Genomic DNA, 18,271 nt, shown 5'->3' with positions numbered 1-18,271 from the left:
ATCATAGCTCGCTACTTAAAGCTATATCATTAAAATTATCAGTGGTAGTAAGATGAATTTAATGGCACCAATTGACATACGCTAGTTTTTTATTACTTTCTGAATTAGTGCTATTGCCAAGGTGGATGACACGCTTTTTGAGACACTTGTCCGCCGTTTATGTTAAGGACCTTAATAAGGTTTACATGCCTCATCTCTTAGTAAAGCAAGAAAAAAATAGGGGTCACCATATTTTTTTATTCGTGACAGAAGCAACTGACTTTCGCCCAGTTACAATCCCCATCATAAGAATAACAAAGTCTACAAAGCAAAACAAAAAAACAAACAAAACAGGAACATAAAAAAACATTGAACGCTAAAATTCCCAGACAACTTAGTCTGGAAAACATCCATTAAAATCGCATTATAAATAAAAGTAATTTCGAAAGGAAATGATAGAAAAATGGCTACTGAAACTTTGACCAAAATTTTAAGTCTTTTAATTTTGAATAGCCTACCATCTTAAAACCGTGTGCTTTTTAAAAAAATTCCTTCTTCTTGGAAATGGAAGGGTTCCATCGAATATTATGACATTATCGTCAACGTTTCTTTGCAGAGAAAAACGCGTGACCATGTAAGTTTTCATTATTCCTCAGTCAATCCTTAAAGTATACGCTCATATTTGTCAATTCTCGTCGTATCCGTGATAATATTTCTCATTATTGACCTTCCATCTCAATGTCAAAACGATTTCATGAAAAACGCTTTACGTTTCTTCTTCCTTTTTCAAAATACGTCAGGGAGGTAATTACAATTTTTTTTTTGATGATATCCTATGGTGTTGACATTTTAGTTCCTTCTTCTTGATTAACCTTAGAGTGTTTGTGACGCGCCTATTTATTGCATACATTGACGAAAACTATTTGAGCGTGAGAGATAAGTCAAATGACGACAATACATCTAAAACCTTGGGATTTTTTTAGAATCAGGAGGCTCAATCACAGAAGAAGTTTCTTTTAAACTTCGAGAAATTCTTGTTTTTAAGACATTATCTTGGCCAGTAAAAGAATTTTGCTTTTGTTCCGCGTTAATTGGAATACCGAGAAACAAACTTTTATGATTGACGTGGCTTTATCACTGATCTATGTCATCGAGATTTTGAGAGGCTCTCTTGACAGTTATCGGTTACATTAACACGCAACAGGTTTCATTTCACGAAGACGAGGCTGCTCCTTTATAAGGGCCTACACCCCAGGCACACGCTGTATTCACATTGAAGCACGATAGCCAGGCAGTTGGGGTGCGCTTTGTAAAAAGAAGCACCGTACGGATACCGTTTACGACTGCCGTAACAGACCACGCGCGTCTTCTAGTAGTGGACGATTGATTAGTGTATAAAACTATAATTTTGATAGAATCCAGCATATTTGCTGTTCGCAAGCGAAACGCTATCCTCCGGTAAGTGACATAATTTATCTGTGTCTATGTTGCATTTTTTCGGTGTTGGCTTGGCTGCTTCTGTTAGTGCCCAGCTATTCCAGTACGGGGCTATCGATCGCGAGCATATGTCTCAGCGAGGTAACAAAATTTACAGTCTCTCCATTCTTCATTCATGAATTATTTTCTCAACAAATTGCACGGGATTGTCCCTATATGATTTGGTCGTGGATTTTACACAAATAAGGATAACATGTTTTTTCCCAATCTCCCTTAGGATGGAAACTTTACCATCGAGAATTCAGCGTCTGCGTGCGCAAAGTTTGCGAATTCCGTCATATAATCCATATGCTTGGAAATTGATTTCTCTAGTCTGACAATTATTAAACAGATTTCACGTGAACAAGTTTCTCTTCGAGTTCAAAAAGCTTAAAGTCCGGCAAATGTCGCTATGACGGTGGCATAGATCTAGACCGACTGAACACTGATCACAAACAGAGTCGGTCTATTATATCTCCGCAGTAATTAATATCTTATGAAAAAAAACTGACGAGCAATAACATCTCTCAATTTCACGATCACTTTTAAAAATAGCTTTGCACACTTATTTTCGAGACGCTGGAAAAGAGGAATACGTTTTGTCAATCTGCAATATTTTTATCAGAGTATAATGAGAACAGATATTCAGACTCTCAAACTTTTACAAAACATTTAAAACTAGTGGGGGCTCATTTTGAAGCTCGTGGTGAAACTAAAGTTTTCACCTCTATGAAAATCGAATGTTCAATTTTTTCCCATACACAGGGATGGTGGCCATATAAAAATTAGAGTTTCGGTTAATGTTTGATTTTTACTCTTAGGTTCATTGAGTAATGAATCAATGTTTTCTTTCGGAAAGCTTGGGCAAAAGTTGAAGTCTTTCATTTTCGAGGTGCGTATGTAGTTTAAATAAATGTCATTTTTGATAATATTTTTCACTGTTTTTGTTTTTAGATAAGTTCATTTTCTACATTTCTTCCAGAGAATATGTTAAAATTCAAATAATTCATCATGGAAAACAGTGTGTTATGAACCATATGTGGCGTATATCGTTGACTAAATGAAATACAATACGGACTTAAGTTCAGTTGTCGCCAATTACATTAGACATATAATAACGGAGGCTGTGTTACATTAAACTAAAACAATGGAATATGTGCATCAAATGTCAACTTTGAAAATAATTCACTGATGAAGTCCAATGCCTTCCGCTCCACTGTCTGTGACCAAATGACTAAAACTGAACTTCATAAACTATTACTAGACGTTTGCTTCTGATACTAAGAACTTTGTCCGTGAATTTAATTCGTACATTCATGTTTTACAAGCAAGAAATCAAACCCTTTGCCATCAACAGAGGTCACAATTTGGGCTCGCCCGCCAACCAAATCTTGCCACGTGCACTTACGTGGGTTCTCGTCTTTTTGACAGTCCTGTCTGCAAAAGCAACTGAAAATTAGAAAAAAATGAAGATTTTAGTGTTGTGTCTTTTACTGTGCCTGTGCCTCGACTCTGCATGGAGTAGGAGAAGAACAGCAAAATACATCAGAGCCATTGCCCAATATAGAATACCGGGTTCCTACATTGTTGTAATGAAGGTAAGTTACCTGTTTACACTTCAATGCATTTCTTTGTTACTGCCACTACATGGAAAACCGTGCAATCATCCCTGTCCGTATATTATTTCGAACCAGAACCATAATTATTTTAGTCATTGCAACAAGAAATTTCAAATCTCTGTCTATCTTTATTCATCTCTGGGTCTCTCTGTCTCTTTCATTCTGTCTCTCTGTCTCTGGTTCTCTATCTAAATCTGTTTCTGTATGTCTGTCTTAGTCTCTGAGTCTATGTCTGTCTATCTGTCTGAGTCTCTATTTGAGATTGTGTCTGTCTGTCTGCTGTCTGTCTGTCCGTCCGTCTGTCTCAGTTTCTGTCTGTCTGTCTGTCTGTCTGTCTGATTGACTCTGCCTGTCTGGGTCTCTATCTGAGTCTCTGCCTGAGTGACTGTCTGCCTGAGTGACTGTCTGCCTTTCTGATTCTCTATCTGAGTCCCTGTCTGTCTGTCTGTCTGTCTGTCTGTCTGTCTGTCTGTCTGTCTGTCTGTCTCTCTCTCTCTCTCTCTCTCTCTCTCTCTCTCTCTCTCTCTCTCTCTCTCTCTCTCTCTCTCTCTCTCTCTCTCTCTCTCTCTCTCTCTCTCTCTCTCTCTCTCTCTCTCTCTCTCTCTCTCCCTTAGCCACGACGGCAGGTCTTTGAATCAACCAAAAATTCTACCTTTCATGATGTTCCATTAGAGAGCTCGCATTGTTGTTTGCTGTTTTTGTGATGATTATCATTGCCTTGCGATATTCTGTGTCATATTTAAGTGAGTCAGCATTTGTTAAAAGCATACCAGGGAAGAAAGTGTCTAAAGAGCACGCAATATGTTTACTCCTGAATAACTACGCATATCGTAATAGTGACGTCATCTATCACGTATTATACTCCGCGGCAAATACAATTTAATTACTATAATTTTAATGACAATAATTGTTTACTAAACTATTAAAATTCCAAATCTGACAAAAAGTTATGTTACATTACTGATGAATTACATTTTTGTTGCGTGCAAGACATAATGAAATAGTTCCACTTTAGGAAGCATTGGGAATTCCACGCTGTTTTGGCATTGGTTTTTTTCCACCGAGCTATGTAATGGTTTTTTTTCAGATATATTTGGGAATATATTATTTTCCTAGGTGATAAGCGTGTTTACTCGTGACGGGAAACTCCCTGAAGGGCCGGTCTTTGAATGATTCTCTATGTCACGGAATACCTCATTATAATCACTCAATATATGTCAATCAAACATAAAATGACCCTCAAACATAGTTGTACTGTACTTCAAAGTTTGTAATTTGTGACGTCACCTCATTACACATATACTTCGTTTGCTCTCTCTCTCTCTCTCTCTCTCTCTCTCTCTCTCTCTCTCTCTCTCTCTCTCTCTCTCTATCTATTGTTACGTGCAGAGAAAACGAACAAAAGGGTGAACTCAGCAGTTAACGTTTAAACAAAATTTATTACGAAAATAAAACTAATTGCTAAGTCAGGGATAGAGTACAAGCTTTAAAAGTGTACAGACTACTTATCTCAGCTGGGACGGCAAAGCTCCAGTCTCAGAGTTGTAACAGTCAGTTGGATGAATGAACAGTCCTTGCAGGCTTGAAACTGCACAAAGTCCACAGTATAAATCCAGCGTTGGCAGTGAAGGTCTTGAAAGTCTTGAGAATGACTACTGCTGGAGTTTAGTAACACACAAGAGACACGATCCCAAAGTCTGACTGGAAGCTGTGCACGTCCCTTTTATAAAGGCATGTAAGAACAATCTAGAACTTTTATTGACATGCTAATTACTGTTCTAAAATTATCTCCCTTACACAACTAATCAACTTTCCAGAACATTCCAAACATGACTAATTGAATTCAAGGTTGTGAGGTCATCAAGGGCAGTGACCTTGAGAATGTTCTAGACTAATTGAACTCAGGTCATAATGAGTGTGGGGGAAATGACCTACATAACACACCCCCTCTTCAAAAAAGAAAATTTTTCAAAGAAAAATCTTTCTTTTACAAATGTAATCTTGAAAAGGATTTAAGTACTCAAATTTTGTTTTACTCTAAAGTAAAATTTCTTGAAAGTGAACAACAATAAACTCTAAATACGAGAGAGACAGTCTGCAATTAAATTGTCTCTGCCTTTGATATGTCTAATGTCAAGATTAAACTCCTGTAACATTAAACTCCATCTCAGCAATCTCTGATTTTTGCCTTTAAATTTCTGCAGAAAAACAAGAGGGTTGTGATCATATAAACCACTATTGGCTGATTTGAAGAAGTAACATAAACTTCAAAATGCTGTAAAGCTAATATCAAAGATAAACACTCTTTTTCAATTGTAGAGTAGTTTCTCTGGGATTTGTTAAATTTGCGTGAAAAATAGCAAACAGGATGATCTACACCATGACTATCCTCTTGCAATAAAACAGCACCAGCAGCCGTATCACTAGCATCTACAGCTAATTTGAATGGCAAAGTGAAATCTGGTGCAGACAACACTGGGGCACTTTGCAGTATGGCTTTAAGTGTATCAAATGCCTGTTGGCATTGCTCTGACCAAACAAACTTTACTTTCTTTTTAAGTAAGTTAGTCAAAGGCTCAGTAATTGTGGAGAAATTTGGACAGAATTTTCTGTAGTAACCAGCCATACCGAGAAAGCGCATCAGTTGTCGTTTGCAGTTTGGTATGGGAAAACTTGAAATGGCACTGATTTTGGCATCAACAGGTTTTACCTCACCCTGTCCTACAGTATGTCCGAGGTAAGTTACCCTCGCCCAACCAAACTCAGATTTGGCAAGGTTGACAGTCAACATTGCTTTACTCAGTCTCTCGAAGAACTTCCGCATGAGCTTAATGTGTTCCTCCCAGGTGTCACTATACAGGATGACGTCGTCAACGTAAGCTGCACACCCGTCTAGCCCGATATGACGTCGTTGATCATCCGTTGGAACGTTGCCGGAGAGTTCTTCATTCCGAATGGCATCACCTTGTACTGGAACAATCCGTCTGGTGTAACAAAGGCGGATATTTCACGAGCACGATCCGTCAGAGGGACTTGCCAAAATCCCTTCAGTAGGTCAAATTTTGTCACATACTTGGCTTTTCCCACTCGGTCGATGCAGTCATCAATCCTCGGGATTGGGAAAGTGTCTGTCTTTGTTAAAGCGTTGACCTTCCTAAAGTCCGTGCACATACGATAACTGTGGTCTGATTTGGGAACAAGTATGCACGGCGAACTCCAGTTACTTTTACTGGGTTCAATAAAGTCATTGTCCAGCAGGTATTTGACTTCTTCCTGGAGATATTTCGCTTTTGTTGGATTCAGTCTGTATGGATGATGTTTTACAGGCTTACTGTCCCCAACATCAACGTCGTGATAGATGACGTTTGTCCTCGTTGGAACATCTTGAAACAGGTGTTTATATTCATTGAGCAGTTCTTTCACCTGTTGTTGTTGTTCTGGCTGGAGGTGTGCCAACTTTGTAGACTTCAGCTTCTCCAGGATTTCTAAGTTCTGAAGCTTGACCGAGCCCAGTTTTGAGTTTAGAGTATTTTCACTCAAGTCAGTTTCAGTATCACTATCTTCATAATGGCCAGAACTGACTGTACTGACAGGCTGAGTTATAGTAGGATTATCCCTATCCAAATATGGCTTAAGCATATTTATGTGACATAGCTGTTTTTGTTTTCGCCTGTCAGGTGTTATTATGATGTAATTTAAATCACTCAATTTCTTATCAATTAGGTATGGCCCAAAGTAACGAGCATGGAGTGGTTTGCCAGGAACCGGAAGTAGAACAAGAACTTTTGACCTGGTTCAAACTTCCGTTTTGAGGTGTTTTTATCATATTTGGTTTTCATTGACTGCTGAGATGACTCAAGATTTTCTCTGGCTAATTCACATGCTTTAGAGAGTTTTGTACGAAAATCTGACACACATTGCAAAATATTCAGACAATCATCATCGTCTGATAGGAATTTCTCTTTAACGAGCTTAAGTGGGCCACGGACTGTATGTCCAAATACAAGCTCAAATGGGCTAAAACCAAGAGACTCTTGAATTGACTCTCTAACAGCAAAGAGCAGAAAATGAATTCCTTCATCCCACTGCTTCTCTGTGTCAAAACAGTAGGTCCTAATCATGTTTTTCAAAGTTTGATGAAATCGCTCAAGAGCACCCTGACTTTCTGGATGATAGGCGGATGACCTATACTGTTTAATGCCTAGCTGATCCATTACTTGTTGAAAAATACCAGACATAAAGTTGGAGCCTTGATCGGACTGGACACATTTAGGGAGGCCAAATAAAGTGAAAAATTTGACTAAAGCTCTCACTATAGTCTTTGTCTTTATATTTCTCAGTGGTATGGCTTCTGGGAACCGAGTTGATGTACACATTATTGTCAGCATGTACTCATTTCCTGATCTTGTTTTTGGTAAGGGCCCAACACAGTCTATTAGAATCCTACTAAATGGTTCTTGAAATGCAGGAATTGGCTGTAAAGGGGCCTTTGGAATGGTCTGATTCGGCTTTCCTACCATCTGACATGTGTGACAAGTTTTACAGAAATGTGTTACATCCTGCCTGAGATAAGGCCAATAAAAGTGACTGAGAATTTTATGATAGTTCTTACTAAATGACCAGCCCAGGGCGTTTTATGGCCAGGCGCAATATTTCAGCACGATAGGGCTTTGGAACCACAATTTGATGTTTTATAGCCCAGTCGTCATCAACCAAGACATCTGGAGGTCTCCATTTACGCATGAGAATACCAGATTTTGTATAATAGGAAACAGAGCTATCTGAAGTTTTATCTTCATCATCTACCCTGTCAAACAAAGACAAAATATCTGGGTCTTTGTGTTGTTCTGCAATGAGATTTGATCTAGAAAATGTCTGACTTTGGTCAGCAGAAGTTTTACTGGAAGTTTCAAATCCACGAGGGATAACGGAATGCTCCGTGTCAAACACCTGACTGAGAAAGGTGTCATTTAAGTCAACATCTGTGACATTATTTTTGAGAGTATTTTGATTCTCAGAAGTTTTCTTTGACATGGCTCGAGTAATGGCACATGATGGGAAAAGGCCGGGAATGTCTTCCTCTATTGGCTCTGGATCCTGATCTAAACTAGGATTATCAGTCATAAGTGGATTAGTAATGACCTTGTCCCCAGCAAGGTCGTTTCCAAGAAGAAGGTGAATCCCTTCAAAAGGCAAAAAGGCCTAATACCTAAAGTCACAGGTCCAGAAACAAAGTCCGAAGACAAATAGACATTATGGAGAGGAACAGGAATGTAGTCATTACAATCTACCCCCTTAATAAGACTTTAGAACCTGAAAATGACTTTTCAGAAAACGGCAGGGTATCTGCCAACAAAAGAGACTGGGACGCCCCGGTATCTCTTAAAATTTTGACAGGGGTAGTGGAAGAGAAATCACTAGGAAGTGATATAAAACCATCATGAATAAATGGTTCGAAAATACCCATAATGCTATCTTGAGAAGAATTGACCTTGACCTCATTAATGGGGATAAGAGGGGTTTAACCTCAGAAAATGTGTTGCACACATTATTAGACTCTAATTGAGTTGATGAGAAATAAAGCCGGTTGGCTTAGATCCACTTTGACCACTTTGACCTTCACGTTTTCTTTTCAATTTGAAACACTCTGACATTAAATGGCCGTCTTTCTTACAATAATTACAAGAAAGTGTACCGAACTGTTTGTCAAGGAGATTGAGACTTGGGATCTGATGATGTGGAAGTGTTACTTGAACTCTGTGAACTGTTGTCATTTGATTTTCTACTCTTCTTTGAAAAATTCTTGGATGAAAAGGAGGAGTTAAATTTACCTGCATTGTTTCTGTAGAAAAGGACTGGGATGTTTGCTGAGAAATGAAGATTTGTGGGTCAATGAATAATCATCGGCCAAACGTGCAGCAACCTCTAATGTATCTGCCTTTTGTTCATTGATAAACGTCTTGATGTCACTCCGGATGCACCTTTTAAATTCCTCAATCAAAACAAGTTGTCGTAATTTGTCATAATTCTGACTGACCTTTTTCGAAGAACACCAACGATCAAACAGTTGTTCTTTTGTTCGAGCAAATTCAACATAAGTTTGATCCTTCACCTTCTCACAATCCCTAAATTTCTGACGGTAAGCTTCAGGCACCAACTCATAGCCCTTGAGAATTAATTCCTTCACAGAATCATAATCTGAAGCCTGCTCTACTGACAACTGAATGTAATTTCTCTGGCTTTACCCACCAAAGCACTCTGCAAAAGCATAGACCAGGACTCCTTAGGCCAATTCAGACTCTGAGCAATTTTCTCAAAATGGAGAAAATATTTATCAACATCCTTTTCTTGGAAGGGGGAACTAACCTGAAATGCTTAGTGATGTCAAAATTGTCTGAAGGGAAGAATTTTCCTGACTTTCCAAGCTCTAAACGTCTCATTTCTAACTGCAGTCGGTGTTCAGCTAATTCTCTTTCCTTTTCTTTTTCCTCTCTTTCTTTCTCCCTTGTCTTTCTTCCATTTGTAATTCTTTTTCTTTCATTTCCAATTCCCTCTCTTTCTGTCTTTCTTCCATTTCTAATCTTTCCTGCCTTTCTTTTTCTTTCTGTCTTTCTTCCATTTGCAATTCTTTTTCTTTCATTTGTAATTGCATTTGTATTTTTTCTTTTTCTAATGCCAATTTTTTAAGCTCCAAATCTGCCTGAATTTCTAATTCTAATTTTTTGAGTTCGAAGGAAGACTCAGGCTCATAATCTTTTAAGGCAGACTCTTCAAATGGCCAGAATTAACTAAATGTTTTGCAATCTTGAATTGAATTTCTCGCTTGCGCATAGATCTTTTGACATCTACTTTAAGGAAATTTGCCAGTGCTATGAGGTTGTCTTTTCTGAGGGAATTAAATGTGTCCTGATCAAGGTCATCCATAAATTCGTCTGGCTTAAATTCCGCCATGATTAATTTCGCTGAGTTCACAGTATACAGTAGTTTTGAAAAGGCTGTCAAAATGTTGTCAAACGGCTCAAAATATTCGTCTCCCGACGAGCCCCCAATTTTGTTACGTGCAGAGAAAACGAACAAAAGGGTGAACTCAGCAGTTAACGTTTAAACAAAATTTATTACGAAAATAAAACTAATTGCTAAGTCAGGGATAGAGTACAAGCTTTAAAAGTGTACAGACTACTTATCTCAGCTGGGACGGCAAAGCTCCAGTCTCAGAGTTGTAACAGTCAGTTGGATGAATGAACAGTCCTTGCAGGCTTGAAACTGCACAAAGTCCACAGTATAAATCCAGCGTTGGCAGTGAAGGTCTTGAAAGGTCTTGAGAATGACTACTGCTGGAGTTTAGTAACACACAAGAGACACGATCCCAAAAGTCTGACTGGAAGCTGTGCACGTCCCTTTTATAAAGGCATGTAAGAACAATCTAGAACTTTTATTGACATGCTAATTACTGTTCTAAAATTATCTCCCTTACACAACTAATCAACTTTCCAGAACATTCCAAACATGACTAATTGAATTCAAGGTTGTGAGGTCATCAAGGGCAGTGACCTTGAAATGTTCTAGACTAATTGAACTCAGGTCATAATGAGTGTGGGGGAAATGACCTACATAACACTATCTATCTATCTATCTATCTATCATATATAATATATATATATATATATATATATATATATATATATATATATATATATATATATATATATATATATATATATATATATATACACAAAATGTATACAATGTGCCCTCCCGGTTATCACCATAATGGCTTTATGGCAACCTCTGAACTTGGGCACAGAGAGTACGGTTACATATGTATATACGGTTATATAATATATATATATATATATATATATATATATATATATATATATATATATATATATATATATATATATATATATATATATATATATATATATATATATAAGTCCCTAGAGGAAAGAGGGAGTTTTCGGAATGGTCATCAACTGTTACTGTAGTCTTGGTTAGACGTGGGCTTGGGCTTCTGTCGTGGGGCTCGCGCCTTGCTCCAACCAAGGTTTGGACAAGGTGCAAGCCGCACGACAGAAGCCTGAGCCCCACGGCCAACCAAGGCTACAATTATTGCAGCTTTCCTCAACAAGCTATGTGCAACCACACAAGAGGTTGTCCGATTGACGACTTTGCAAATAGTGAACACAGGGACCTTGCTTTCATTCATTTTCAAAACCATGCTACAGAAAACTGCATTTGACCTCGAACCCATTCAGGAAACAACACTTTTCGTCACAGGTGCAATTCTTTTTTATGAGATGCTTCCGACGAAAACTGTTGATCGTACACTATTAACAAGTAAAAGAAAACGCTGATAGCATATACTCACGTGAGCAATATAACTGCAAGGGCAGTCAGCCAAGCCTCAAAAGGCTCTTTACTCCAAAAATATGATTTCCCAGAGAGCAATACAATTATACAATTCTATTCGCAACATGTGATGACCTATCATAGAATTTCAGAACACAATCTAATGTACGCCTATTAATTGTCCTTTCTCTTACACACACCACTTCTATTCACACAATGGTCGATTAAACGGTCCAATCTTACTTCATGGCTTTAACAATACATCTCATTCAAGCATTTTCGTTATTTTATGTCTAAGTCGGACTCTGACGTTGACGACATCCTCTCACGTATCAGAAGAGACTTCGATGAATATGCGGTGGTGAAGAGTAGCTTCAACGGAAGAATGAAAGGATTTGTGATCGACTTACCAGAATATGATAAACATGACCTGGACAATGTACGTAACTTCGATTTCTATCGACAAAGCACTGAATAATTACACATACATACATACATACATACATACATACATACATACATACATACATACATACATACATACATACATACATACATGAAAGTGGATTCTTATTTCTTATCTCAATAGTAGCACTTATCAAAGTCGGAGTTCATTTTGGTGGCGAAATGTTACTTGAAAATGCATGAAAATCCCTACGAACATGAAATAAATGTCATTTATGATCACATTTTTTTAAGATTGACGTGTGAAAAATGTGACAGGAGAAAACATACACAAATTGAAATGAAATATTTTTTTCGCACAGTTATTGAACGACCCAAAGGTTGATTACGTTGAAGAAGACGCTTTAGTAAGTGTGGCTGCTGTCGAAAGTTGGGGATTGGATCGTATCGACCAAGCTGATCTGCCATTGGACGGCATGTATAATGCACCTGGTTAGTGGCGATTTCTGTTGTTATCGCTGTTTATGTGCCGTTCAACATGTAGTTACGAAGAGGGAGTCGTCAGATTAGACTGAAAGATTCAGTCGTGTGCAGGCGCTCTGGCGCACTGCGACCTACGACCCTTTACTACGGGTCGAAGGTCGCAGGGCGCCGGAGCGCCCGCACACGACTGAATCTTTCAGTCTAGTCGTCAGATGTGCGCCTGTGCGACTTCCTTGTTCTCAAAAATGTATTTGATGCACGATATCTAGATATATCACGTCAACGTGGCTACGTCATATAAATTTTACGATCAATCGCCAAACGTACCTTTGATGCAGTGTTTTCATTGGTGGCATGTGTCCCTTTGATGTAGACTGAAACATCCGTCGCTCGAGGACCCCGGGTCGAGGACGCTCCCTACGCTCCCCTCGTCTTGGTGCGTAGAGAGCGCCCTCGAGCGACGGATCATCCAGTCTACCTTAGATCATGGAAAGATTTTCTTTGCTACAAATGCAACCCTCGCGTAACTGTATGGTGGAAGGTCCTCTCTTTTCCTTCGGAATTTTATAATTGGGCCAGGCAGTTCATTTAAGTGTGAGCGGAGCCAGTATATCTATAGAGCCACGCGCACGCAACATGGCAAAGAGACATCGGACACATTCTCTGGACTTGCTATCTTATGGTAACTGTAATAGTTTACATCTGATATCGTAGTTGTATAATGTACAGAAACTCGATTATGCTGCTGCTGCTGCCGATGATGATGATAATGATGATGATGATGATGATGGTGATGATGATGGTGATGATGATGATGATGATGATGGTGATAATGATGGTGATGATGATGATGACGGAGGAGGGGGAGGAGGAGGAGGAGCTACCTTGATAACAAGATAGAGGCCACTGTAATTGGTAAATCTTGTCAAATATGTCTAATGTAGAACTGCCTTAGTATAATTGCTTTTATTTTTCCAGGTGATGGTGACGGTTTCAACGTCTATGTAATCGATACTGGAATACAAAGGAACCAGCAGGACTTCCCTAACAGGCCCAATAACTTTGCTGACTTCACTGGCAAAAGGGTAAGCCATGCAGATTTCTAAAACGTGTTGTGTACTTATTTATTTCAACGTCTGCGTTACAATTAGTTCACGTTCAGAAGGTTGTGATTGTCATGACGGTACAAAACAGTACGTACGGAAACTATGCGAAGTCACATATATCGCGAGATAACAACATGCGAGGGCGCTGTTCAAATTGTTTTGGTCTGAGGTTTAATTCCTCCACATGATGAGTTCCTACATAGAAAAAACTATGTTACATATGTTCGGAAGCGCGGAATAGAATTGAAAGTGTAATGTTCTAGGTTCAAGCCAGAGTGTATGCATTGCATATGACAGAACTAAAGCAAACATCAAACCATGTAATGCGTGAGCTTTTGATATTATGGGAAATACTGCTTGCGCAATTTTGTTGAAAAGTTGGTTCAACAGCCTGCTGTAAGTCAAAGACACCAGCCTCTAATTTCTCATATCAAAAAGATTTGACACTTTCCTTTTGAAAGTACGTTTTATCATATCAGCGATGCAATATGTACCGCCGTAAATCAGAAAATGAAATGGTATGAGGGGAAGGGCATTACTAACAGCATGGGACCGGAAGAGAAAAACTTCAATTGGCTTTTTTCGCCCCTGCCACCCGCGACATTAGCCAAAAAATTTTAGGAACCCCCCTTGTTGGCAAGAAAATTGTTGTTGCCCTCCCTCCCGCTAAGATAAAATGTAGAGACGACCGGCACCAACTTATCCCTTAAGCTCTTACTGTCAACTATCTGAAGGTATCACAGACAGACAGACAGAGACAGACAGACAGACAGCAGAGACAGAATGAAAAAGGGAGACATGTATGTATGTATGTATGTATGTATGTATGTATGTATGTATGTATGTATGTATGTATGTATGTATGTATGTATGTATGTACTTGGCACAAAGCAAGGCATGGCGAGACAGAACACTAGCTGACAATACTTACTCCTCAAGTTGCACCGCAGGGCCCTTGGGTGGGGGTTGACATTTGGTAAGTGGTATGACGTCTGACGTCTGCAATTATCAAAGACTGTCCCTGTAACCATACGGTTTTGGAATCACCATAAAAGTTGTCCCTAAATTATGCAAATTATGGTCAAGAAGGTTATTAATCAGCATTGTATAAAAACAGATCGATAAACACGATAAAACATACCGAGAAAAATCAGAGGATTTACATCATGTAAATAAATAAGAGATCGCTAAGATCACGTGACAACCTTTGTGATTCTCTCTTTTTTCACCTTTTCTTTCCACAGCGACACAAAGACTGTAACGGTCATGGAACCCATGTAGCCGGCACTATCGGCAGTACTACATACGGTGTGGCAAAGAACGTACAACTTCACTCCGTACGCGTGTTTGGCTGTTCCGGAACTGCCCCATGGAGTACGATCATTGCAGGTGAGGTATAAGTGCTCGTCTGTATCTCATCCAGAGAGAGAGAGAGGGACAGAGACAGAGAGACAGAGACAGACAGAGACAGACAGACAGACAGACAGACAAAAACAGACACACAGACTGACAGACGGACTTACAGTCAGACACAGAAAGAAATAGACAGACAGACAGACAGACAGACAGACAGACAGACAGACAGTAATAAACTGGAAATACACGATTCAGTATGTGTTTCGGTAATCGTACGTTTCTACAGGTATCAACGAAGTAGCCGAAAGAGGAACAGCGCCTGCAGTGGTAAATCTGTCGCTTTCAGGCAATTTCAATCAAGCTACCAATGACGCCATTGAAAATCTGAAAGCGGCGGGTTTCCTGCCAATCGTTGCCGCTGGTAACAACGCCGATGATGCCTGCGATTATACTCCTGCTAGCAGCCCGGGTGTAAGTACTACATTTCCTATCCTTCTCTTCAGGCAGCGCCAAGAAATTGAAAGACTAAAACTTTTGCTCACACTTTCCTTTCTGAAATCGAGAATGAAAATAGAGGTTGACAGCGCAAAACTTGGTACAAGAGAAAAAATTACAGATTAGTTACAGATTTTTGACATTCAAAGTGGCCGCCATCCCCAGGGGAAATTAAATCTCCGAAAAATAGGACAGAGAAAAATACTTTACTTACTCCAAGACCTTCAAAATGAGCCCCAATAAAACAAGAGAAGTAATGTCAAAATTTATGAGTCCGAATTTATGTCTCTCGCATAACTATGAGTAACTCACTGATACGCAATCGTCACCGGCGAATATAAGAATTTTCTCGCACAAGACCATAAATAAAGTTCCCATAGGTCACCAAAGTAACACTGAGATAAATTTTCCAATTTTAAAACATTCGGCGGCACGCATCCTCTTGACAAGCTGTTAGGTGAGTGTCAGCTTGACTACTGATGAATTTTTCGTGTGGGCAAGTCAGCGGAAATTTTGAGATAGGGATGAAAATAGCGCCCTCAGCGGTGTTTTTGTATAAAAATTCATGCTTATTGCTATGATTCCATTGGCCTTATGACTCCTCATATTATCAAAGAATACTACAGCCATCTTTCACAACACTCTGCATTTTGATTCAAGCAGGTAAAATTGCCTTTACAAATTACTTCAAATTAAAGTTCAAACCAACAAAGCACCCGTGCAGGTATCAAAATGTAAAGGTCCACACTGTTTTCACCTTCGTTGTGAAATACTGGTCTTGTGACTTATGACCTCTTAGTCACCACCATTGCAATCCCACAATGCATGCGTGTTATAGTGTTTTTGTTTCACTTCTCGTTAACATTGGAAATCCACGAATTATAAATCAACACTGTTTACTATTATAAATAACGAGATCGCGCGAGAACTCAGGAGTGCCGATTACATTAAGTACTGTAGTCTTTTCTATTGCATTGTAAAAGTTATGGTTTTAAGGTAGAATGAACCAAATGGACAGATTTTCGTGCTCTTATCAGTTTACGTTATTAACCAGACAACTTTCTTCTCAACCGATAGTCGTTTACTGTTGGTGGCACTGACATGGACGACAGTCTGTTCGTCGCCTCCAATTTCGGACCTTGCACGCACCTGTACGCGCCTGCTGTGGGCATTACAAGTCTCAAGAATAAGAGGAGAGGAACCGCGGTTAAAACAGGCACCTCCATGGCTGCTCCTCATGTGTCAGGTAAATACTACGTCATTGAATATTTTGTGACTCGCCCTCTCGATGTTGCTCTCCAGATTTGAAGGATTATAACAGATCCCGGTGGTGGCAGTCCCCGGGTTGGTGGGTACCCATGCGCGTTACCCAAGTTTGAAAAGTACCCCCTTTCCTAGAATATTTCTGAGAAAAACACCCCCTATTTGTGGCAAATCTGGGAGAAATTAGCTGTAAAAAACATACCCTTATTTTCGAAATCTAGGAGGTTAGTATGTTGACTTCCAGGGTTGACCCTGGAGGTTGACTTTGTATACATGTACATGCTGGGAGTTATAGAACACACTAAATTTGATTTAGGGGGATGGACCCTAAGTGATGGGCATGTATACGTCATATGTACATACAAACGTACGGTACTGTTTTTCATTTTCTTTGTGAGTGAGACTAGACCAGATTTAGTGTCCTAGGGAGATTATGAAAGGACTACCCCTAATCTCGGAGGTTACTCTGAAAAAGTACCCCTTTTTCTCGATTTCACGGACCTAGAATCTCCGAGATGACTGAAGAAAAACACCCCCTTTTCCGTGAATTTGGTAACGCGCATGGGTACCCACCAACCCGGGGACTGCCACCACCGGGTAACAGATACGCTTTTGTCGCAAGTATCTGTAAGTTATGCTGACATTTTCACTAACTTTTGTTTTGTATGTCAAGTGCAAGTTCTTGTTCTACTCCCTACATAAGCATGTTATAAAACTCACTATTCAGCGTGTCGGCACAGGGTCTATACATGTAACGTGCACTGTTATAGTTCACATTTGAGTAAGCCGGGATTAGAATTCACTAGTTAACAATAGCACTGCGGTCTAAACATGTACAAGCTGAGTCGACAAGTTGTCTTTACGACTTTCCGATGTTGTATTTTGTGATTCGTTTGGTTTTGTGTGTAATGCTTGGGAAATAAAGCCAGGAGTAATTCTAAATTTTTAGTTTTTTGCAGTGTAAAGACATGTTTTCATACAAGGACCCCTCACCGAAATAATCTCTCTCTCTCTCTCTCTCTCTCTCTCTCTCTCTCTCTCTCTCTCTCTCTCAGGCATTGCTGCCATCATCTGGGGAGCAAATACAACTTTAACTGCCGATGAAGTTCGGGAACAAGTCCTACAGATTGCAGTCCCGGGTAAGGTCACTGGCTCTGGAGTATGCCCGGACGACTTGCTTGCCCAAGTGTACTAGTCTAAGACATTACAAACTTCAAGATGGCGACAACGTCAATCATCTTGCCCATAGACTTTCCAATTATATTACCGTTTACAGTTCACATTAAGTTTGTTCAAACAATTGTGTAGAATAAAAATGTAAGTATTAACTCATCAGCCTTTGACTAATAATTCGTTTTGCGTGCCTCATACGAGATGAAAGTGCTGACACAAGGGTTATCTATATTCACTTGCCAAAAATGGCAGGAATTAGTCACTTTCAACGTGTGTCTGCCAGCAGTTCAGCCACAGTCCCTCCACTATAATGTTGGGACGGTGGCTCGGCCGCCATGACAGTCAGTCTCCCTGTATGTATGATTGATCCTCGAGCTCATTACCAAAAATCAATTCCTAAGTTGGTGACTTCTGTGCGAGTCCCTGTTGAATCCTGTAGGATCCTTAGGCAGAAAGGTTGGGTGATGAGTTTAGCCCAAACTCAATATACACGCACATGAAATGAAGAGCCCCATCTAAGAGACAGGACCGACCACAGTAATTCCGACTGATATATTAGCTCAG

General features: G+C 39.5%; 1 protein-coding gene across 3 annotated transcripts; it reads left to right on the top strand.

Annotated features, from left to right (window-relative positions):
* Window positions 1–969: 969 nt before the first annotated feature.
* LOC139137498 (extracellular serine proteinase-like) lies at window positions 970–17,869 on the top strand. 3 transcript variants are annotated; one of them, XM_070705641.1, is made up of 10 exons: window positions 970–1,437; window positions 2,315–2,347; window positions 2,887–3,053; window positions 11,725–11,865; window positions 12,194–12,323; window positions 13,293–13,399; window positions 14,665–14,809; window positions 15,063–15,247; window positions 16,349–16,517; window positions 17,590–17,869. In XM_070705641.1, the coding sequence occupies exons 3-10, from the start codon at window positions 2,922–2,924 to the stop codon at window positions 17,727–17,729; spliced, it is 1,149 nt and encodes a 382-aa protein (XP_070561742.1). In that variant the 5' UTR covers window positions 970–1,437; window positions 2,315–2,347; window positions 2,887–2,921; the 3' UTR covers window positions 17,730–17,869. The 3 variants fall into 3 exon arrangements, with proteins under 3 accessions (XP_070561742.1, XP_070561743.1, XP_070561744.1); XM_070705642.1 differs by lacking the exon at window positions 2,315–2,347 and having other exon boundaries at window positions 1,241–1,437; XM_070705643.1 differs by lacking the exon at window positions 970–1,437 and having other exon boundaries at window positions 2,271–2,347.
* Window positions 17,870–18,271: the final 402 nt, after the last annotated feature.

The sequence above is a fragment of the Ptychodera flava genome, chromosome 7, assembly GCF_041260155.1.
Source record: "Ptychodera flava strain L36383 chromosome 7, AS_Pfla_20210202, whole genome shotgun sequence".
Classification (NCBI taxonomy): domain Eukaryota; kingdom Metazoa; phylum Hemichordata; class Enteropneusta; family Ptychoderidae; genus Ptychodera; species Ptychodera flava.
Note: the sequence above shows the minus strand (reverse complement) of the source record. Positions and strands in the feature narration are given on the sequence as shown.